The sequence below is a fragment of the Pituophis catenifer genome, unplaced genomic scaffold (assembly GCF_029215685.1).
Source record: "Pituophis catenifer annectens isolate HBS135680 unplaced genomic scaffold, rPitCat1.0.hap2 SCAF_1, whole genome shotgun sequence".
NCBI classification, from domain to species: Eukaryota; Metazoa; Chordata; class Lepidosauria; order Squamata; family Colubridae; genus Pituophis; species Pituophis catenifer.
This window is the reverse complement of record NW_027256881.1, coordinates 64,895,624-64,913,433: the sequence shown is the minus strand read 5'-3', so window position 1 is coordinate 64,913,433 and position 17,810 is coordinate 64,895,624. Positions and strand designations below refer to the sequence as shown.

General features: G+C 36.7%; 2 protein-coding genes across 3 annotated transcripts in view; both read right to left on the bottom strand.

Annotated features, from left to right (window-relative positions):
• The window catches only part of LOC139308732 (kinesin-like protein KIF28), a 34,445-nt gene extending 31,914 nt beyond the window's left edge, over positions 1 to 2,531 (bottom strand). Inside the window, exons 1-2 of the mRNA XM_070932529.1 lie at positions 2,300 to 2,531; positions 1,313 to 1,504 (exon numbers count right to left, since the gene is read on the bottom strand). Of these exons, the coding sequence (XP_070788630.1) occupies positions 1,313 to 1,504; positions 2,300 to 2,353 (246 nt within the window). The 5' untranslated portion in view covers positions 2,354 to 2,531. The remainder of the gene's footprint in view (positions 1 to 1,312; positions 1,505 to 2,299) is intronic.
• Positions 2,532 to 3,321: 790 nt separating this feature from the next.
• The window catches only part of AHCTF1 (AT-hook containing transcription factor 1), a 50,350-nt gene continuing 35,861 nt past the window's right edge, over positions 3,322 to 17,810 (bottom strand). For both annotated transcript variants that reach the window (XM_070932527.1, XM_070932526.1), the window contains exons 27-36: positions 17,113 to 17,317; positions 16,791 to 16,988; positions 14,829 to 15,243; positions 13,019 to 13,136; positions 11,922 to 12,028; positions 9,263 to 9,438; positions 6,503 to 8,552; positions 4,856 to 4,989; positions 4,365 to 4,468; positions 3,322 to 3,792 (exon numbers count right to left, since the gene is read on the bottom strand). In XM_070932527.1, coding sequence (XP_070788628.1) covers positions 3,588 to 3,792; positions 4,365 to 4,468; positions 4,856 to 4,989; positions 6,503 to 8,552; positions 9,263 to 9,438; positions 11,922 to 12,028; positions 13,019 to 13,136; positions 14,829 to 15,243; positions 16,791 to 16,988; positions 17,113 to 17,317 — 3,712 coding nt within the window. In that variant the 3' untranslated portion in view covers positions 3,322 to 3,587. The remainder of the gene's footprint in view (positions 3,793 to 4,364; positions 4,469 to 4,855; positions 4,990 to 6,502; positions 8,553 to 9,262; positions 9,439 to 11,921; positions 12,029 to 13,018; positions 13,137 to 14,828; positions 15,244 to 16,790; positions 16,989 to 17,112; positions 17,318 to 17,810) is intronic.

Sequence of the window (17,810 nt, the reverse complement as noted above, 5' to 3'; positions counted from 1 at the left end):
AATACATCCAGTTAAGGAAATTCTAGCATACCCAAACAAAGGTAACTTCTTGAGAGTGGAGATGTGGGCACCTCCCCCCCCCCCGCCCGATATTAGCTTTCAGGTCCCAAAGAGTTCTGGATGGTTTTCCAAAAATGCCTTAGGCCATCATTAAGACGCTGTCTCACCCTTTTAACTCTGATAGCATTTATAGCACTGGCTAAGGAAAAGATAAATGAAAAATGTATAATGAAATACAAAATTTACATCACTGATCACAATTTTTTTTCCAGGAGGAAATTTTTTTTTTCCAGGAGACAATGGCAGCTGGTCTTCTTGTACCAAGGATCTCAATTATCCTCAAATTTCCATAGGTAAAGGTAAAGGTTCCCCCGCACATGCATGCTAGTCATTTCTGGCTCTAGCGCTGTCTGAAGATGTCTCCATGGTCATGTGGCTGGCATGACTAAACACCGAAGGCGCACAGAGCGCTGTTACCTTACCACCAAAGGTGGTCCCTATTTTTCTACTTGCATTTTTTATGTGCTTTCGAACTGCTAGGTTGGCAGAAGCTGGGACAAGTAACAGGAGCTCACTCTGTTACACGGTGCTAGGGATTAGAACCGCGGAACTCTGACTTTTTGATTGACAAGCTCAGCGTCTTAGCCACTGAGCCACTGCATACCAAGGATCTCAACTATCCTCAAATTTCCATATTAATGTCCAAATTTCACGGCTATGTTCTAGGCAATGAGGACTTTGAACATGTTAAACATGGCAGTCCAAGAAAAGAATGTTAACAAGACTTGAATTGGGAAACTCATATTTTTATTCAATTTAGATTGCAATCTAATATCCACCTACTCTGTTCCTCCTAGAATTGGCTGGTTTACCTCTTCTGTCAACTAAGGAGGAACTCAATTATGAAACGAGAAATTTGAAGTTGGATCCTACACTTCCGTGTTTCTCAGTTTCTACAGCTGCTGGGAAAACACAGCCTTAGGAAGCTCTGATAATAAAATGGTAGGAAGCGTTGGAAGAACCAAAATCCACCTTCTTCAGCATTCCCAACCTGAAAAATTTACTGAAACCAGTTTGAGGGTTGAATTAAATTTCCTTCTAATTGTTAGAGAGGGAAAGGGTTTTTGATTAAATCACAAAGTATAAAAATAACTGCAATCACTTACTTTTGCACTAAAACTTTGCTATGACTGGGCATGTGGATTATCAGGCTTACCTACTGGCTAGTCTATGCAATCTATTTTTGTCATCACAACCGATGATGGAATATTTATATTTTTTTCTCAATAGAAAATATTAAAGTACTTTTTACCTGCCCAGCATATCTGCTGTTTGGTCCAGATGAAACAAGCTTGCTATCTTTGTCCTTTAAAAATCCACTGTGTGACCAATATGCCAGGTCAAATGTAAAGGACTTTACATGACTTGGATTTTTAGGATCATGTATGCTTGTCGTGCTGGAATTCATAGAAATCACACATCTGCTGCCTGCATCTTTCTCTCTCTGTTGAAGTTATAGTCAGTTTAAATCCATTAAAATTCAAATTGCTAACTTGATCTTTTTTCAGTTTAGACTATAGCATATATATTTGCGTTTTGGAAGAAGCTGATTAATTTTTTTGAAACATAGTTTTTATTAAAAACTTTAAATACAATAGTAAAAAGCAGTACAAACTCTTAGTTTCCCTGGTTATATGGGATATTGTCTTAAACGGAAGATTTCTATTGCTTTTAGAATAAGAAAAATTACAGCAGGTAAAGAAAACATGCTTTTAATGCTCTCCTCACATGTGTGGGAATTGTCTCTAAACTTGAACTCCTTGCTAGCATCTGTGGAACCTCTGGGCTTGCCAGCTGAATGTCTGATTAAATAACACCTGTTATTTTACTTTATTTTAAAAGTTTTGTTAGGAATAAATGGGCAATCAAAATCAGATTTACAGCTGCTTATTGTATTCCACCTCAAGGGCCTAACGTTTCCAAGGCAGAACACATTTGCAAATGTAACGAAACCACCTATCAAGCATTTATCGACTCAGGCAAAAATGCCTGAAAAGTGAAGCTAGGCCTGGTACCACCAGCAAGGGTTAGTCTATTTAACTTGGGTAGTATAAACATCATGACCAAGTTTCACTTTGTCTCCCCATTTAACACATTATTTTCTGAGTGCTGCTGCCATTACCAGACCCAAATTTCTACTCAAGTTCCTCATTTTTTGCCTTTTGTCCATCTCTCTTCTCTACAACACAAATAACCCAATGACATAAAAACAATAGACTGCACAAAACGAACAACTAACCTGGTTAAAAGGTCTGACACGTACTGCTACTTTCACACGGTCAGAGTTTGGCATCTTAAACTCTTCAAGGAATTAAAATACAGTATCCAGGCACCAGTTATATCCAGAACACTGCTTGGATAAATTTTTTAAAAAGATGGTCTGGAGCACAACTACCTGGTGCTTTATATCTAATACATTATTGATCTCTTCACTTGTTACCTGTATAAGGTAACTGATAAATTATTTCTAAGCGGAGCTCCATTAGATTAGGTTGACTGTTACTGTGTATTGGTTTCCAAATATACACCTGAATGTTGGTAAACTTACATAAAATTCTATTTGAATTATTTATGCTTTATTTTTCTCTTAAACTATAATTTCAATTCAGCCTTTTTACATCTTTTTTGTGCTGCAATGATAGATTGAATACTACGGAAGAGTATTTCCAGACAAATTTTATTTTAGCAAAATTGTGGTAACATTTCTCTAGTAACCACAAAATCTATAAAACATGCATCATCTCAAAATATCAAATTTGAACTAAATTTAAGTAGGTGAAATCCCTGAAATGCTGTCCCTTGTTGAATACTTGTGACAATATAAATACCATGAATGTTAAGAACCTTCTGCTGATCAAGTTAAAAAAAAAAGCATTTGAGGTGAGATTTTGTTTTCTAAATCAAAGAGCAGCTTTCCCAAGTTAAAACAAATACAAAAAAATATTGCACAGCTTCAGTACAATGGTTTACATTCTGACTTCTTCAATTAAATACATGTTGAATAAAGAGAACAAGGTTTTATTTATGATGGATAACTCCTAGTATTAATTCCCATGAGGTCAACGTATTTTCTAAAAATTCTAAAAGTGTGAAATTTTAATTTTTAAAAAATGTATAAGATCAAACTTTTTTTTAAAAAAAGAATGCTGGTCTCCCATCAGAGAGGCATCAACAGTGGAAAGTCGTAATTAAAATCCCCTTTGGGTCATTTCCATTCTGCAACCATATTATTCTCTTCCAAAATGTAGTGGACAATAATCATTAAGTATACATTTTTATTTAACATTCCTAAAATATTTATTTACATATTATATAAATGTACGAAGTATATTATAAAATAGAAAACTGCATTGACTGAAGAAATCACACTCCATACGGAGTTACTTATTGAAGATCTTTAGTTCTCTGAAAATTTACAATAATTTATATAAATTATCTTCCAAATTAGATGATTTTTTTTCTTAATATTCCACACAAATGTGATGACTTTAAAAATATTGGTGTACATCACACATTTTTAAAAGCAGTTATAGCATCTTCTTCCGTACAACTGGCTTTGGGTAGCTAGACAGTCTCTTCTCCTTCCTACGCACAGTTTTTTGAACAGCTTTTTCTGTTTTGTCCACAGAATCTCCTTGCTTTTGTTTGGTTTCATCTGCAGGGGTGGCAAAGGGTGAAATGAACTTGATTTCCATTGCTGGGGGTGACCAACTACTGTCTTTCCCTAAGATTCTGTAAGAAAAGAGAGCATTTTACAATTTAAGTATATCTGAAAACACAGTAACAAATCAAGTTCAGAATTCACACTGCAATAAGTAAATATTAAATGTATCAATGGGCCATCTTTCATACACACTAATTTTGAAATATATTTTTTTCATATATACTATTTTTGAAGCAGGATAGGAAGAATATTGATCTATGGTGTTAATGAAGACTCCTGAGAATACAGTGAAAAGCCAAGAAAACAAACAAAAAAGCCAAGATTATTTATCAAATCATCCAGAATTCATTCTTGTCATAAATGATCAAGTTCAAATTATCCTCTTTGGATACATTATATAGAGTCATCAGCTATCTTGAAAAGATTCTAATTATGAAAAAGATGGCAAGAAAGAGAAAAGAGGACAATAAACAGCAAGGAGGATGGACTCGATTATAATGGTGAGGACTGTTCCACTGAAATAACAGGTTAGGAATAGATTGTCATAGAAAAAATGTATGTGGTCTCTAGCAGCTTAAAAGGTTTTAATGTGACATAATCATTTTTTAAACAACACTTTAGGAAAGAAATCATTACATACTTTCTTGTTTTTGTTGTTTTTGACCTTGTAGTTCTGCTTTTAATATTTTGCTTTTCTAAAGTCTCTACTGAAACAGCATGCTTTTCTTCTTTAACTGGTAATTCCTAAGGACAAATAATATTAAAAAGGCAAAACAGGAAGGCATTGTCTCTATCCCCCAACTTTTAAAAGTTTACTTTAAATCCAAAATAGATAAATCCCACAAGACCCTTAGTGATACAAGATAAACAAAATGAAAGATATCTTCCAACTATTTGTTGAAGATGACCAACTGTTAGCAAATTGAAAAATCATAAATAGTGCTTTGGAATTATTGTCATACTGAAAGTGAATATTAGAGGGCTAGGAACTAGACATCCAATGAATGGTCTGCTATAGTAAAATGATACAATGAGCAGTAAGTTAACAGAATTTAGTTATCAAGTTTGTCTACTGAACAAGAAATATAAGAACATTTGAATATATACAGAAGAAATGACCAAATTACTTACCAGATCTTCCACAATCCTTGAAATACTGGACACCTGTTTTTTCCTGGACCTCAGAACAGGGGGTGAGAACACAAACTGAGAAGCCAAATCTGTATCTACACCTTTGAATTGAACAGGTGTCACTGTTTTTTCACCTAAAAGCAGAAACCATAAACTGACTTTGGAAATAAACATTTGAGGCACACAACTTCAACTACAATCCTGCATCCAGCAGTTTATCATGTGAGCCAACTACAAGGGTCCATATTTAGCTGTCCCAGGATTTGTTCAATGGAACAGAAAAAAATTAAACCCTGGACACTGTAATACTTTCTTTATAACTCATTCTTGCATAGGTCCCATTTGAACTGAAAACCAAAGGATGGCATCTTATTGCTATCAAGAGTAGTCTGTCAGCAAATTAAGCCAAACCATATTTCCTAAGTAGAAAATTAATACTGGGAGGAGTGATTAATTTCCCCCCCCCCCAACTACCACTGATGCTTTGTAGGCTCTTAGAACTATTTTATATTTCAGAAAAACGTTAGCCTTCATGTTTTCTCAGCTTAGCTTAGAAGCACTCTTCCTTCAGTTTATCCCTCTCCCATCAGTTTATAAATAGAGGTTACCTCTCTCTTCATTCACAAAAAAAAAAGAGGGTTGGTCAATGGAAAAGACATCAAAACCTGACACAAAGAATCAAGAGGCATAAAGTCTCTTAAATTCAATCCTTCCTTTTTTCTTAACACTGAATTTGGGGTGTGTGGAGGTTTTGGTTAGGACTCTTCCCCCCTCCCGTTCCGGAAACATCACATCTGGAATTTGTTAACTGGGTGGCTCTTTTTGATCAATTTAATTTTTTCACCATCCCAAATTTATTTGAATCAGCACCCTACTTTCTATACCAGATATTATGATGTTGACAAGAAAAAAATCAAGACAGCATGCCTGTCTTTGGTGCGACGGTTCTTCATAGGTTTGTGTAATTTTTCTATCCGAATTCTGGATCTCTACCATTAGTAAATGTATCAACAATCACAATCACATTTTTATTCACTGCATATGCTTAAGAAGCAAATACAGGTAGCCCTCAACGTACGACCACAATTGAGCCAAAAATTTATGTTGCAAAGTGAAAAAATCGTTAAGTGAATTTTGCCCCCGTTTACGACTTTTCTTGCTACATTTGTTAAGTGAACCATTGCAGTTATTAAATTAGTTGCAGTTATTAACAATTGTTAAGGGATTCTGATTTCCCCATTGACTTTGCTTGTCAGAAAGTCGCAAAAGGTGACCCTGGGATACTGCAACTGTCATAAATGTAAGTTAGTTGTCAAACATCCGAATGTAAATCATGTCACCATAAGAGATGCTGCAACGGTCATAACTGTGAAAAATGGTCATAGGTCATTAAGTGAACTGTGTAAGTCAAGGACTACCTGCACAATTTCTGTGAATTTCCTCTCCCCAAGTCCTTTTAGCCACACCATAAATTACTTTCCTGCAGGACTGTATTTGGAAAAGGCATGATCTGTTTTCAGCAGAAAACATTTTTATATGTATGTAACTGATATCATGCAGCACTCTTTCTAGACTTGCATCAACCCTCATGCAGAGCAGACAATTTGATTATCCTATACAGAATTTCTGAAGCAAAATTTCAAGTACCTTTAGTTTTTTCTGTGAGTTTAGTAAGAGGAGGAGAAAAATAGAAGGTTTCATTTATATCCAGGGAAAGTGACTGTTTTACTTTCTTTGGGGTAAACCTTGTCCTCTTAATGCTACTAGCATGGTGTGTCAAAGTTTCTTCTATTTTGTCAAGCCTCAGCCTGGCCACATCTGTAGTCTCTGATTCCACTTCATTATCGGTTGCTAGCAGCAAATGTTCTTCCTCTCTACTTGTCTCTGAGACAGAAGGCAACCTAGTCTTCTTTCTAATACTAGTTACCCTAGCCCGCCTGTTTTCAGACTTCTTTTCTGAACCTACTGCCTCACTTGGCTGGATAACACATTCTTTTAGGTTAGACTTTTCTATATCTGTTTTCTCTACACTTCGAGATGTCACTCTTGAGGATCTTCTCTTTGGGGTTTCCATTATAGATGTTTCTAGAGAAGGTAAACATCCCGAGGTTGTAGACAGATGTATAGCCCCACTCCTAGTATTGTGCTTATGGACTGAGGATGCAGCATCTGGAGAAGACAACAGAGACAAGTCCAGTTGTGATTCTGCCGAAACATTCAAAGAACTTTTTCTTGGTCTACCTCTTTTACGGCGTGGTGGTTCAATAAGTGATGATTCAATAAGACCACCTTCTTGATCAGAAACTGATTCTGATGTACCTATTCTTTGTATTCTCTTCTGTTCCGATAGCTGTGATTCATTTGGTTGCATGTCATGTTTAAAAGATGTTTCTGGCAGACTGGCCTTTCTACTTCTACTCTTTTGAACTGGACTAGGTGATGGTAGCTTCTCAGATGTGGTTTCTCCCCGAGTTACTACTTTCAATACGCCATGCTTTCTTCTCCTTCCTCTTTTTGGTGATACGGACAACTGCTTTCCTTGAGGTTCTACCTCCTGATCTGAAATTACATTTTCTGCAAGTTGCAAGGCAATAGCTTTTAGTTTTGTTGCACTTTTAGGAGTGACTGTCATTTGTATTGTATGATCAATAATAAACTGATTACTATTTTGATTTCCTACTACACTTCTTGTAATTCTAGGAGTCCCCTGGCGAGCAGAAGGTAGATCACTATGTGGATGCTCATAACGTTTTGACACACTTTTGTTTGGTTTTCTAATTCCACTCCTTGTGGTAACAGTTGCCAGAAATGTCGGTGAAACAGGATGAACATTTTCTGAGATTTCTAACTCACTCTTCATTTCCTTCACATCTCCGATTGGAAAATCAGGAATTTGAAGAATCTGTTGTTCTTGAGGTTCTTCAGAATTATATGGTAGATTTTCAGAAATGTCCGTTGTCTTCTTTGCTCGCCTAGCACTTCTCCTTAGAGTGGGAGTTGCCAATATAGTTGGTTTATTTTTCTTTGTCAGTGATTGTTCATTATGTGAGATATTTAGACTTTGGTTTGCCTGATCTGTTGAACTTATACCAGGCATCAAATTTTCAATTCTATTTAAATCTACATCATTATTTGTGTCATGAACATTTTGAATAGGACCCTGGGATAAATTTAATACTTTCTTGCTTATGCTTTCATGAAAAGATTGTTCTATTATCTCAGCTGAAAATTCTTTACTTCTTGTGTCTTTGATTACATCTAACAGATTTTCAGCAATAGCCATTTGAATTGGTTCAGGTACATAAGGTAGTACTTCAGCAGTATTCTGTGGTATCTCATTACTAGTTACTGTGGACACAGAATTTGTAGTTAGTTCTTGGTTGTTGCTTCTATCCCCTGATTCTGGGCTAGCTGGTTTCAGAGAAGTATGCACACTTGTAGAATCTTCCACCTCAGCTTCGTCATCACCTTCTAATATTAAAGAAAAATTATTGTGACACAGCAGAAGTTCTCCATCTCTTTCAGTAAATGAAGATTCATCAGCATCTTTTTCAAGCAATTCACATGTAACTTGTTGTTCTACACTGTCACAGTGATACTGAAATTTGAGATTGCTTGAGGAACACCGTTCATTGTATGGGATTTCTTCTACTGTAGCTTCTGAAACTTGTATATCATGTTTTCCGTCTTCTATCAGCTAAAATAGAAAACACATAAGTTGAATTCCATTACACAGTATTTTTCAAGAAATATAATAGCCATGAATAAATGTTCTTCAAAATTTCAGATTTTCTGAAGTTATACTTCACTGGCTAATTCAGCAACCCATGCATTGGTTTGCAAAGTAACCCCAGCAAAAATGTTCAAAAGGAAATTGCAGACTCTGGCTTCCCAAATCTATTGGAAGTTATTGCTTCCTATTTATGATCAGGAAAGTATTTTTTAATCATTGTATGCATATACACCATGGTTGCCTCCTTTTTTTTTTCCTAGTATTTTTCCCTAGAGGTGCGGGATCTAATTTTTTATCTACATTTTATTGCAACAGGAACTGACTGCTTGGCTTGTCGCCAGAGTCTGATGTCATGGACCGATAGAGTGACTGGTCCAAAGTCACCCAGCTGGCTTTCATGCCTAAGGCAGGACTAGAACTCACAATCTCCTGGTTTCTAGCCTAATGCCTTAACTACAAGACCTACTGGCTTGTCATCCATGGTTATACTGGATGTTATTGCATTCCTTTTTTATTGGTACTTTAAGAGACATAGATTATTCAATTGGATCTCAATTGTTTATATATAAAAATCTTTAGGAACAAATTTTGGGACCCATACTGGTAACATAGGATTAAGTGTGATGCCAGTTTTCTAACCATGTAGTAGTTCTATAAAAAAGAAGTTAACTTACATCCACTTTTTGATTTTCAGAGTCAATATTAGGCAATGTTTTTTCTTGCAGGACTATAAGATGTTCCTCTTGGATTGTTTTTTCCAATTCACCTTCATCTATTGCTTCTCTTTCTTCCAGCTCATTTTTTGAATGGATACTGGCAATGTCTTCACTATCAGGAATACTGATGACAGCTGAAAAAGTGATTTTCTGACATTATTTGATTTTATTGTTTTTGAATTAAATCTTTACTGATAAATACTATGATTAGATCCTTTAACCATATTTTTCATCTTTCCTTTATAGAAATGTAATAATCAAGTTTGTTCTTGCCCTTTATACATCATTAATGCTAATATTAAACTATTTCTCTTCAAGGGATAAGCAGAATGAATATTTATTGTGTGAATATTCATCCAATAGCAAGTGGTATTGAAGAATTTGTTCCACCCTGTAATCACATCTTTTTCAAAAATGAACGTTAGCCCTCTTTTAACTCTTTGCATCAAGATTACAATGACCTACCAGCACTGTTGTCTAATTTTTGTCTGTTCATACAAGTTTCACAAGTCTGCACACATATAGCAAAGCTTTGGGTATTTTTAATCAGTTTCCTTCAAGATATAGGTACAGACTCTAGGTGGAGCATAGATGCAATAACTTTCTATAACGCATCTGGGTAATTTAAAATGCAGATTAATACGGTTAGCTTTTGAGTGGTTTTCCATGAAAAAAAATGGAAGAAAATATTTTCACTCAGTAGTTTATACTTGCAAAGTCTCACCTTTTCAGGAGATTGTACAAGTATTAAATTTTCATGCTAAAAAAAAATCTAAGACCTACTAATATAATTCCAAGTTTATAAAGTTATAGTTTCAATTTTAATTTTAATAATAAACACTCAATTCTAAGTAACTGATGTTGAAAAGAACTACAGACTGAAGAAGTAGTTCAGTGAAAAATGAAATTAAACAAAATCCTTACTAAATTGCAGCGATTATCATGACTATAAGTGGGACTGGAATCTCAGTAGTTCAGCGAACTGGGTATTCATGGAAACTCACGTGACTGTTTTGCTCAACAATCACAATCCCAACACTTTCAGTTGCAATCAGTAAGAGATCTCCTGGGTGATCTCCTGGGTCACAAGGCAGATGGAAGAGCTGCCTGCCAAAGGATTTCAGCATAGTGCAGCTCTTTCAGCCAGCCCAGGCAGACGAAAGGGAGTCCTCTTAGCAAATGGCAGCAGAGAAGATTGTAAATGGTAGTTACATCATCGCCGGGTGCTTGGCAAACAGATGAAAGTGTGAACAGGCTGCCAAGCACCCAGAATGCAATCATGAGATCACAGGAAGGTGGTGCAATGTTTTGCAATGGCCAGAAGTGCTTCACAGGCTATAAAGCCACTTTTCCAAGCCCATCATAATTTCAGACTGATTAAATGACTGGTTGTAATTTTTGGACAATCTGTATAACTAATTTCTTCACTCAAATATAATCTATATCTGGATTCTCATGTACAAATAATTGAAAGAGCTAACTGGCCAATACTTCATTAGCTCACGTACTGCAAAACTGAAAGCTTTTAATAGTGTGAAAAATCACTAGATTTCATTTTTGACTCAGTAGATTCAAAATCTCTTGTGAGTAAAATAAAATAAAATAAAATAAAATAAAATAAAATAAAATAAAATAAAATAAAATAGTAAGAGTATCATCGTATGCAATTCAGTATAAACATATTTTTCATCCTTTCATTTTTAAAATTTAGGTCGTGGTGAGAACTACAAAGTTAATGGCGGGAGTGCTACTGATACTGGCACCGAGTATACTGTGGATTGCTCTTGCACAGAGTGGTCAGGAACAACAAAGCAGAAGAAATTCCAGGACCCCCATTGTAAGAAGGAAATATAAACTTCTGAAGTCACCTAGTTGTTGAAGACCTCATGTGGGGTCTCCCTACAGCCTGGGGTGCCCTAGGAAGGCAAAGGAGCAAGATCATAATAGCCAGGCCCGTTAGGAGCTGACAAGAAGTGGGGAATGCAGCCCTGTGTCAGTGCCTTAGAACTGCTACCCAGTCCCAAGCATGCAACATTTTCTTTCTAAGGGAGGGTTCATAGTATCTGATATCAGCAAGCGCACAATTATTCCTACACACACCTGTGTTTGAGGTGCCATCTTTTGGTCTGCGATACTGGCAAATTCTCCTTTCAGCTTTATTTTTACATGCAGTAAAATGGACAAGCAAAACTGCTAATTTCTTCAGCAATACTTTTTGTTAGCTTACTCTTTCTTAAAATCTTGCTGTGCTACCAAAAATGTTTTGAAAGGCTGCATTTGGCCAATGGAGTTTAAGATCCCTCATCTAAATTATGCAACAGCAGTGCAGGATCTGAACAGCATGAACAGAGAAATTAATGATAGAAACAATTAAAATACTTCTCTGAGTTATCTGTTTGCATTAATAATTGAAATAATAAATACTAAAAAAGCTAATTTAAAAAAAGTTATTATCAAGATATAAATGTTCAGGTTAACAGATTTTAGACATGTACATGGAAAGCCAATCTTGAAAATACAGTAATATGGTTCCAGCATTTTATATCTCCTGAAAGAAGATATGAAAAGAACCACTTCATACTGCTTGTTCCATTTATTTGTTTTACAAAATACCTACATTCTCCATCTGCTCCTTCCAACTTTTGAACTTGGCTGTTTGTTTCAGCAAGGAATCTGTTGTCTTCCAACAATGGTAGCATGCTGGATTCTAGGGGATTAGTTGCACTATACAAAAACAGAAACAGGTACATGCATATAAAGGGCCATTCTTTTTAAGATTCTAAAAAAGATAAAACTTTAAAAAATGGTGTTTTTTTTTTGTATACTATTAATAGTCAAGCACAACTATTTAATTATATTTCAAGTAGTACACAAAAAAACCAGCCTGGCCCTATTGCATAGAAATTGTAAACCCATTGCTATTGTGCCGATGAGCTAGCAAGAAATGTAATGATATCAGGGAACTCAAGCAACAGTCCCAGAAGTGGATCTGCTCCTTCAAGGAAAAAGCAAGCTCATTCAGAGCAAGCTGATCCCAGTCCTGGAGTTTGGCTACTATTCTGACCCAGCTCTCCAAACATGACAAATCCTCTGAAGTTAACTCAAAGATTTCTTTATTAGGAGCGCCATCAGCCCTGGCAAAAAGTTTCTCTCTCACCGCAGGCTAACAAGTCTGTCCGGCCAGATGATGAATAGTTGTCTGCCACATCTATTTATCTCCGACCCCTCTTTTATCCTCAGAGCTAGGGTGAGGCTTTGCTAGCAGTGGTGGCTCTTCCTTCCCAAGGATCGGCCCACAGATTTCCACTGCTCTCCTCTCCTCTGCCTTCTGCGCATCTGTGCATCAGGTACTGGACCCAGCTGTTCCTCCTCTTCCTCATCAGCCACCTCCAGACCTGGGGGCTGTTGACTCTTTATCTGAGGGCTGACGGCCAGCCCAGGCTCTGTCTCTCTCGCTGCCAGCTCCATTCCCTCTTCCCCCTCAGAGCTCTCAGGTTGCCTTGATGCTGACCCTGACTCCCACACCTCCTCCTCCCGATTTGGCTGCTGAAGAGGCCGGCGGCTGACAGGCCACAACAACAATCTATTAGAAAATAGTATTCAATTCTATCTGGATAAATCATAATCATGAAAGATAAGAAAGTGGAATTTAAATTTAAATTTTAAAGCAAACTACCTCATCTAAAATTTTGAAATTATATGGGACATATTTACCATTCATTAGAAGGCAAAAAGCAGACTATAGTATCTTGGTCAATCTTCAAATGATCCTTTGGAAATGCTTCATTCTCAGGAAATGAGCCACATTTATTGTCATCCTTTTCATCGGATTCTATGGACAGTAAAAGTTAAAAATACTGTATCCTCAATAATGATATTTTTCCACAAATACTAATTCATTTTTTTTAAGGCATAAATCTACCTCCCATTTTCCAAGCCACAGAAGCTCACATAATACTGGTGGAACTTAATGTTCTTACTCAAGTTACAACATAAAATGAATGGAAGTCAAAATGTTTACCTTGGCTTAGCTGACAAACCCCATCCTTAATTGCTACTGACCCTTCCAAAACCTCAGGAACATCCAATATATCAAGACTGAATTGGCTCTAAAAGACTGAGGCCCAAATATATGACCAACCGTGCTGAATTTATAGTTCAGCTGGGTTATGCTTACTGGTTTCTAGTCCAATACTCCACATTCAATTTAGTAAGCATAAAATTTGTATGGAGGTTAGAGCTGCATTTGATTTTTCAAAGCTGCACTGAGGATTGCATCCCAAGTAATAGGTGGGGCCAAATTATTTTAAATGTAAAGATGATTAGAATTCATATATTCATTTTCATTAAATTAATATATCAAAATAATATTTTTAAAAATTTGGTTTTAACCTCACCTTGAAATAAACTTTGAAGAAAGCAGGAACAATATACAGCTGTGTCACTGCTTTTGTCTTCTTCAGCATTTCAATGGTTTATTGTGGGTCTAAACCCAGAAATTGTAAACCATGGGATTATAATTTAGCATCATGTATGACCTACTTTTTAATAAACTATGGTTGTGTTTTAGCACAATACATAGTTCAATCAGCCTAGAGAAAGTTCTGTGCGTGCCAAATATTTTACCGAGAGTTTGATCTATTATACACAGAAGTGACCTCTTTTTGCTATGATGTGTGGATAATAATGCTGTATCAAATTAAAATATTGCTTGTTCTCCAAAGAGGACAACATATTCATACCTATCAACATAGGTGATCTACTATCATGGGACACTGAAATGGCTACTATTATTTGATTTTATTAATAACTTTTTATCTTAATAAACACAACAAAAGGCTCTTAGTTTCTCTGCACAATTCCAGGAGAAATATTTTTATTTATAGTTCACGATAACAGAAGAGTTGTATAGTGCATTTCAGATGTTTTGAGAAAAGGGGAGGAAAACCATACCAGAGGTCTTTTGTTATTACTGAAAATTCTTTTTCTTAATCCTCATCTACTATTGTGGCCCAGTATTTTAAACAACTTGCTTTAAATCAAAGTACTACATGATGCAATGGTGGGATACAACACATTCCCTGATTTTCATATACCTTCTACTGGTATAAATTATTAGGAGCCTGAGTGTTCCTTCCTAGGCCCCCTTCCCTCTTTTCAGACACAACAGTGTCTTTTTTTAAAGTTTAGATCCATCTGAATTCCCCAGGCAATACTGCTATCAACATTTATAAAATTATAGTTTTCTATTTGATATGATATTGATTCAGACTTTTCTGCCTTCCCAAATACCAAGAGTGTAAGGATCATCAGCTTACTACCGAGTATTTTGTTCCACCTTCAAATGTTCAAATCATAGATAACAGAAACAAATGTAAGACATATATCTTCTGTTCGGAACACCAGTTTTACCCGTGTTCAAAAACCAGAGAAAAATCATATGGGATCTGTTCTGATTCAATATGACCATCCGTCTTAGCTCCTTTCCATCATACCTGTGGATAATCAATATCATTATACATACCAGCTGATTGGTCTATATTTGCAGATGTTTGCTGTTCCATTACAGGTTCATTTCTTATTTCAATTACTTCTCTCTCACTTGATTCTGTTAAGTCTTCAATTTCTTCCGAGGAAATAGCAGTTTGTTGAGAGTCCATGAAATTACTGTTTCCAAAGTCAACTGATTTTGCATCATGACATTCTAAAGTAATGTATGCTGGTTTCACACCAGTGTCATTAATTCCTTTGGAGTCTTTAGTTTCATTCAATTGATCACTTGTTATGCGCTCTGATGATTGGTCTCTTTCTTCAAGCTCTTCTTGAAAGCTGTGACCTGAAATGGAGGAAGTCTCTCTATTCTTAACCCAATTTTCTTCCATTTGAGCTTCAAGAATATATTCAGATGTATTTGCATTGTTTATTTCATGATCGGTTTCCTAATAAGAAAAGGAAAAGAAAAAAATTCAGTAAAAGAAAATCTGACTATACAACATGAGATCCAGAGTACTTCACTATCCACAATGTAGATTATAATAATAAAAAAAAGACTGACTGACTAGATATGTGTGGCTTATTTGCATAGGTTGAATGAAAGTTAATAAGTAAATTACAATTTATTTAAAGGTGATTTTAACTGCTGATTTTAACATGGAACTCTGTGTCATGTGAACATATTGCTTAGTGACGGCAAACCTGGCAGCTGCTCCTCATATGTGCAGGTGGTTAAATATATGAGTAGCACTGGGGCTCTACAGGTGGTTAGGGGAAGCTCTGGGAGGACTAGCACAGACTACACACAAGTATTGCTGAAGTGAGATGGGGGGGGGGAGAGAACAGAGGGAAAGAATATGCTATGCTCAAGGTTTTCTCAGTGCCCTGCAGCTCTGGGGTTGCAAAGGACCCAAGCTGCAGCATGAAGCCCTTTACAGTTCATAGCCCAGTCCAGTAGAACAGTATGATGGGGCCTCTTGGGTACACTGGGAAGCCATAGTCACCCCAGCCCAGTCCCAGCTGCCCTTACCACGCTGCCCGCCAAAGTCTTTTGTCACCCTGCTTTTATGCTCCTGTTGCTGACGAGCCGTAACCAGCCTGGCCCATTGTGAGGCTGCTGCTGGCCATCTTAGTCCTTCTTTCCAGAGTCTTGTGAGGAAGCTGCTGAGCAGCTAGAAACTCTGGAAAGAAACCCTGGCCTGCAACTGCCTTGCAAAGGGCCAGATTAGGCATGCTTGCTCAGCAGTGGGGGGAAAAAGATGACAAAGGTCAGCTAGAGTGACAGCGGCTGCAAAATTCAGGGAGACAAAAGAGCATGGATGGAGATGAGATACATGGGGGGAATTGAAGCGCCCCTATAATATAATCGCAGGCAGGCTGTCAAGCGCCTGAATTTTGATCAAGTGATTGTGGGTGCATTGCAACAGCTGTAATTTTTGGGACTGGCCTTATGTGCCCTTGTACAGCACACTATAACTTCTAACAGTTACTGAAGAATGGTCATGACTCAAGAACTATCTGGATGTCAAGGGGGAATGGGGATGTTTGTTATTTCCTGTTGTATTTTTATCTCCTTTATCTCAGCCAACTCCTATATAGTTTTTCCCAAAGCAACAAAGATTCTGTACAGGGTAATTATTCCCGAAGCACATACAGCTCCAATTCCTGGGCAAATTACATGTATTAAGATGTTTATACAATGGGCTCTATGCTCATATCCCTATCAGAAATTGCAGATCTGAAGTGAATTCACTTTCTCTACTCTATATTCCACAGGATAAAACACCTCTCCGTTTATTTATTCTTTTCTCTGTATTGTTGTCTTGCTGTCTTTTGTACCGGCTAGATTTTGATTTATATTTTTTCTATGTGAGCTGCCAAGACTCAGATTGATTGCAGTGATATAGAAATGTTTAATAAATAAAGATGACAACAGTAGAGTCCTACCTAGAACTCTTTTGTGTTTAATTTTTGAGCATTACTGCCAACTTACCATAGTCCATTGTGAAGTTTTGCTTTCTTCCATAAATGATATCTTTGTTTCTTTTGCACGCAGAGGGGGTGTAATAGATCTTCCTGGAGATGCAGTTGGAGTTGCTAAAGGAGTAGTACGAACACTGGATCTCAATATTGACTGAGGAGTAAAACCAGGGAAGACTGAGGATGATGTGGATGCCAAAGCTTTAGCTCTCTAGGAGAGGACAAAACATCTTAAAAATGTGTAATCTAAAGGTCCGACTTTATAGAAAGTCATCATTACTTCACTTTTCAGCCTCAGAAATACAGGTTTCTGCAACCTACAAAAATCTATATACCTTGACAACAGGAGGTGTTTCCAATAATTTTAATTCTGGTGCTCTTGCAATGTTCTTGGGCAGTAAAGTTCTTATGGAGTATTGAGTACTGGAATGCAGTGGGCTAGAAAGTCTGCCAGAAGCAGAAACTTCTGGTGACTTCAGCTGGCTTCTTCTCAAAGGTGGTGAATCAAGAGAAATAGGTTGGATCATCAAGTCGAGCAATCTGTAAATATTTCAAGGTTTTTAAAACATTAAGCTGCTTTGTATTACACCTACTCTGATGAAGGCACTTTTCAAGCAGTCATTTGAAAGAACGTAAGTTACCCAAGCATGGAGAATATACATTACTTTAATTTTTAAATACCATCAAACATTTAATTCTTAATTGCATTATGTAACATCCCTGGTCTGACAATTGGATGTGTATTTGCTAAGAAATTCCCGATATTTACAGCCCGCATTTGTCTTTGACTGCCTTAGTGATTGACGGGCTAAATCTTTTTATTTAGGTAATAAAGCATCAGAATATGGGTAGTCCTCGAATTATGCTGGCAAATGGAATCAGGACTGCAACTCTTAAGTGATGCAGTTATAAAGCTTGACATCACATTGTTTAGCAATAGCAATCCCAGGAGTCCCTGTTGCCAGCATAGTTCCAGGATTGTGTGCATTGTTAAGTGGCGAGAGGGGGAAGTCCCAAATAAGGAGTTGAGGAG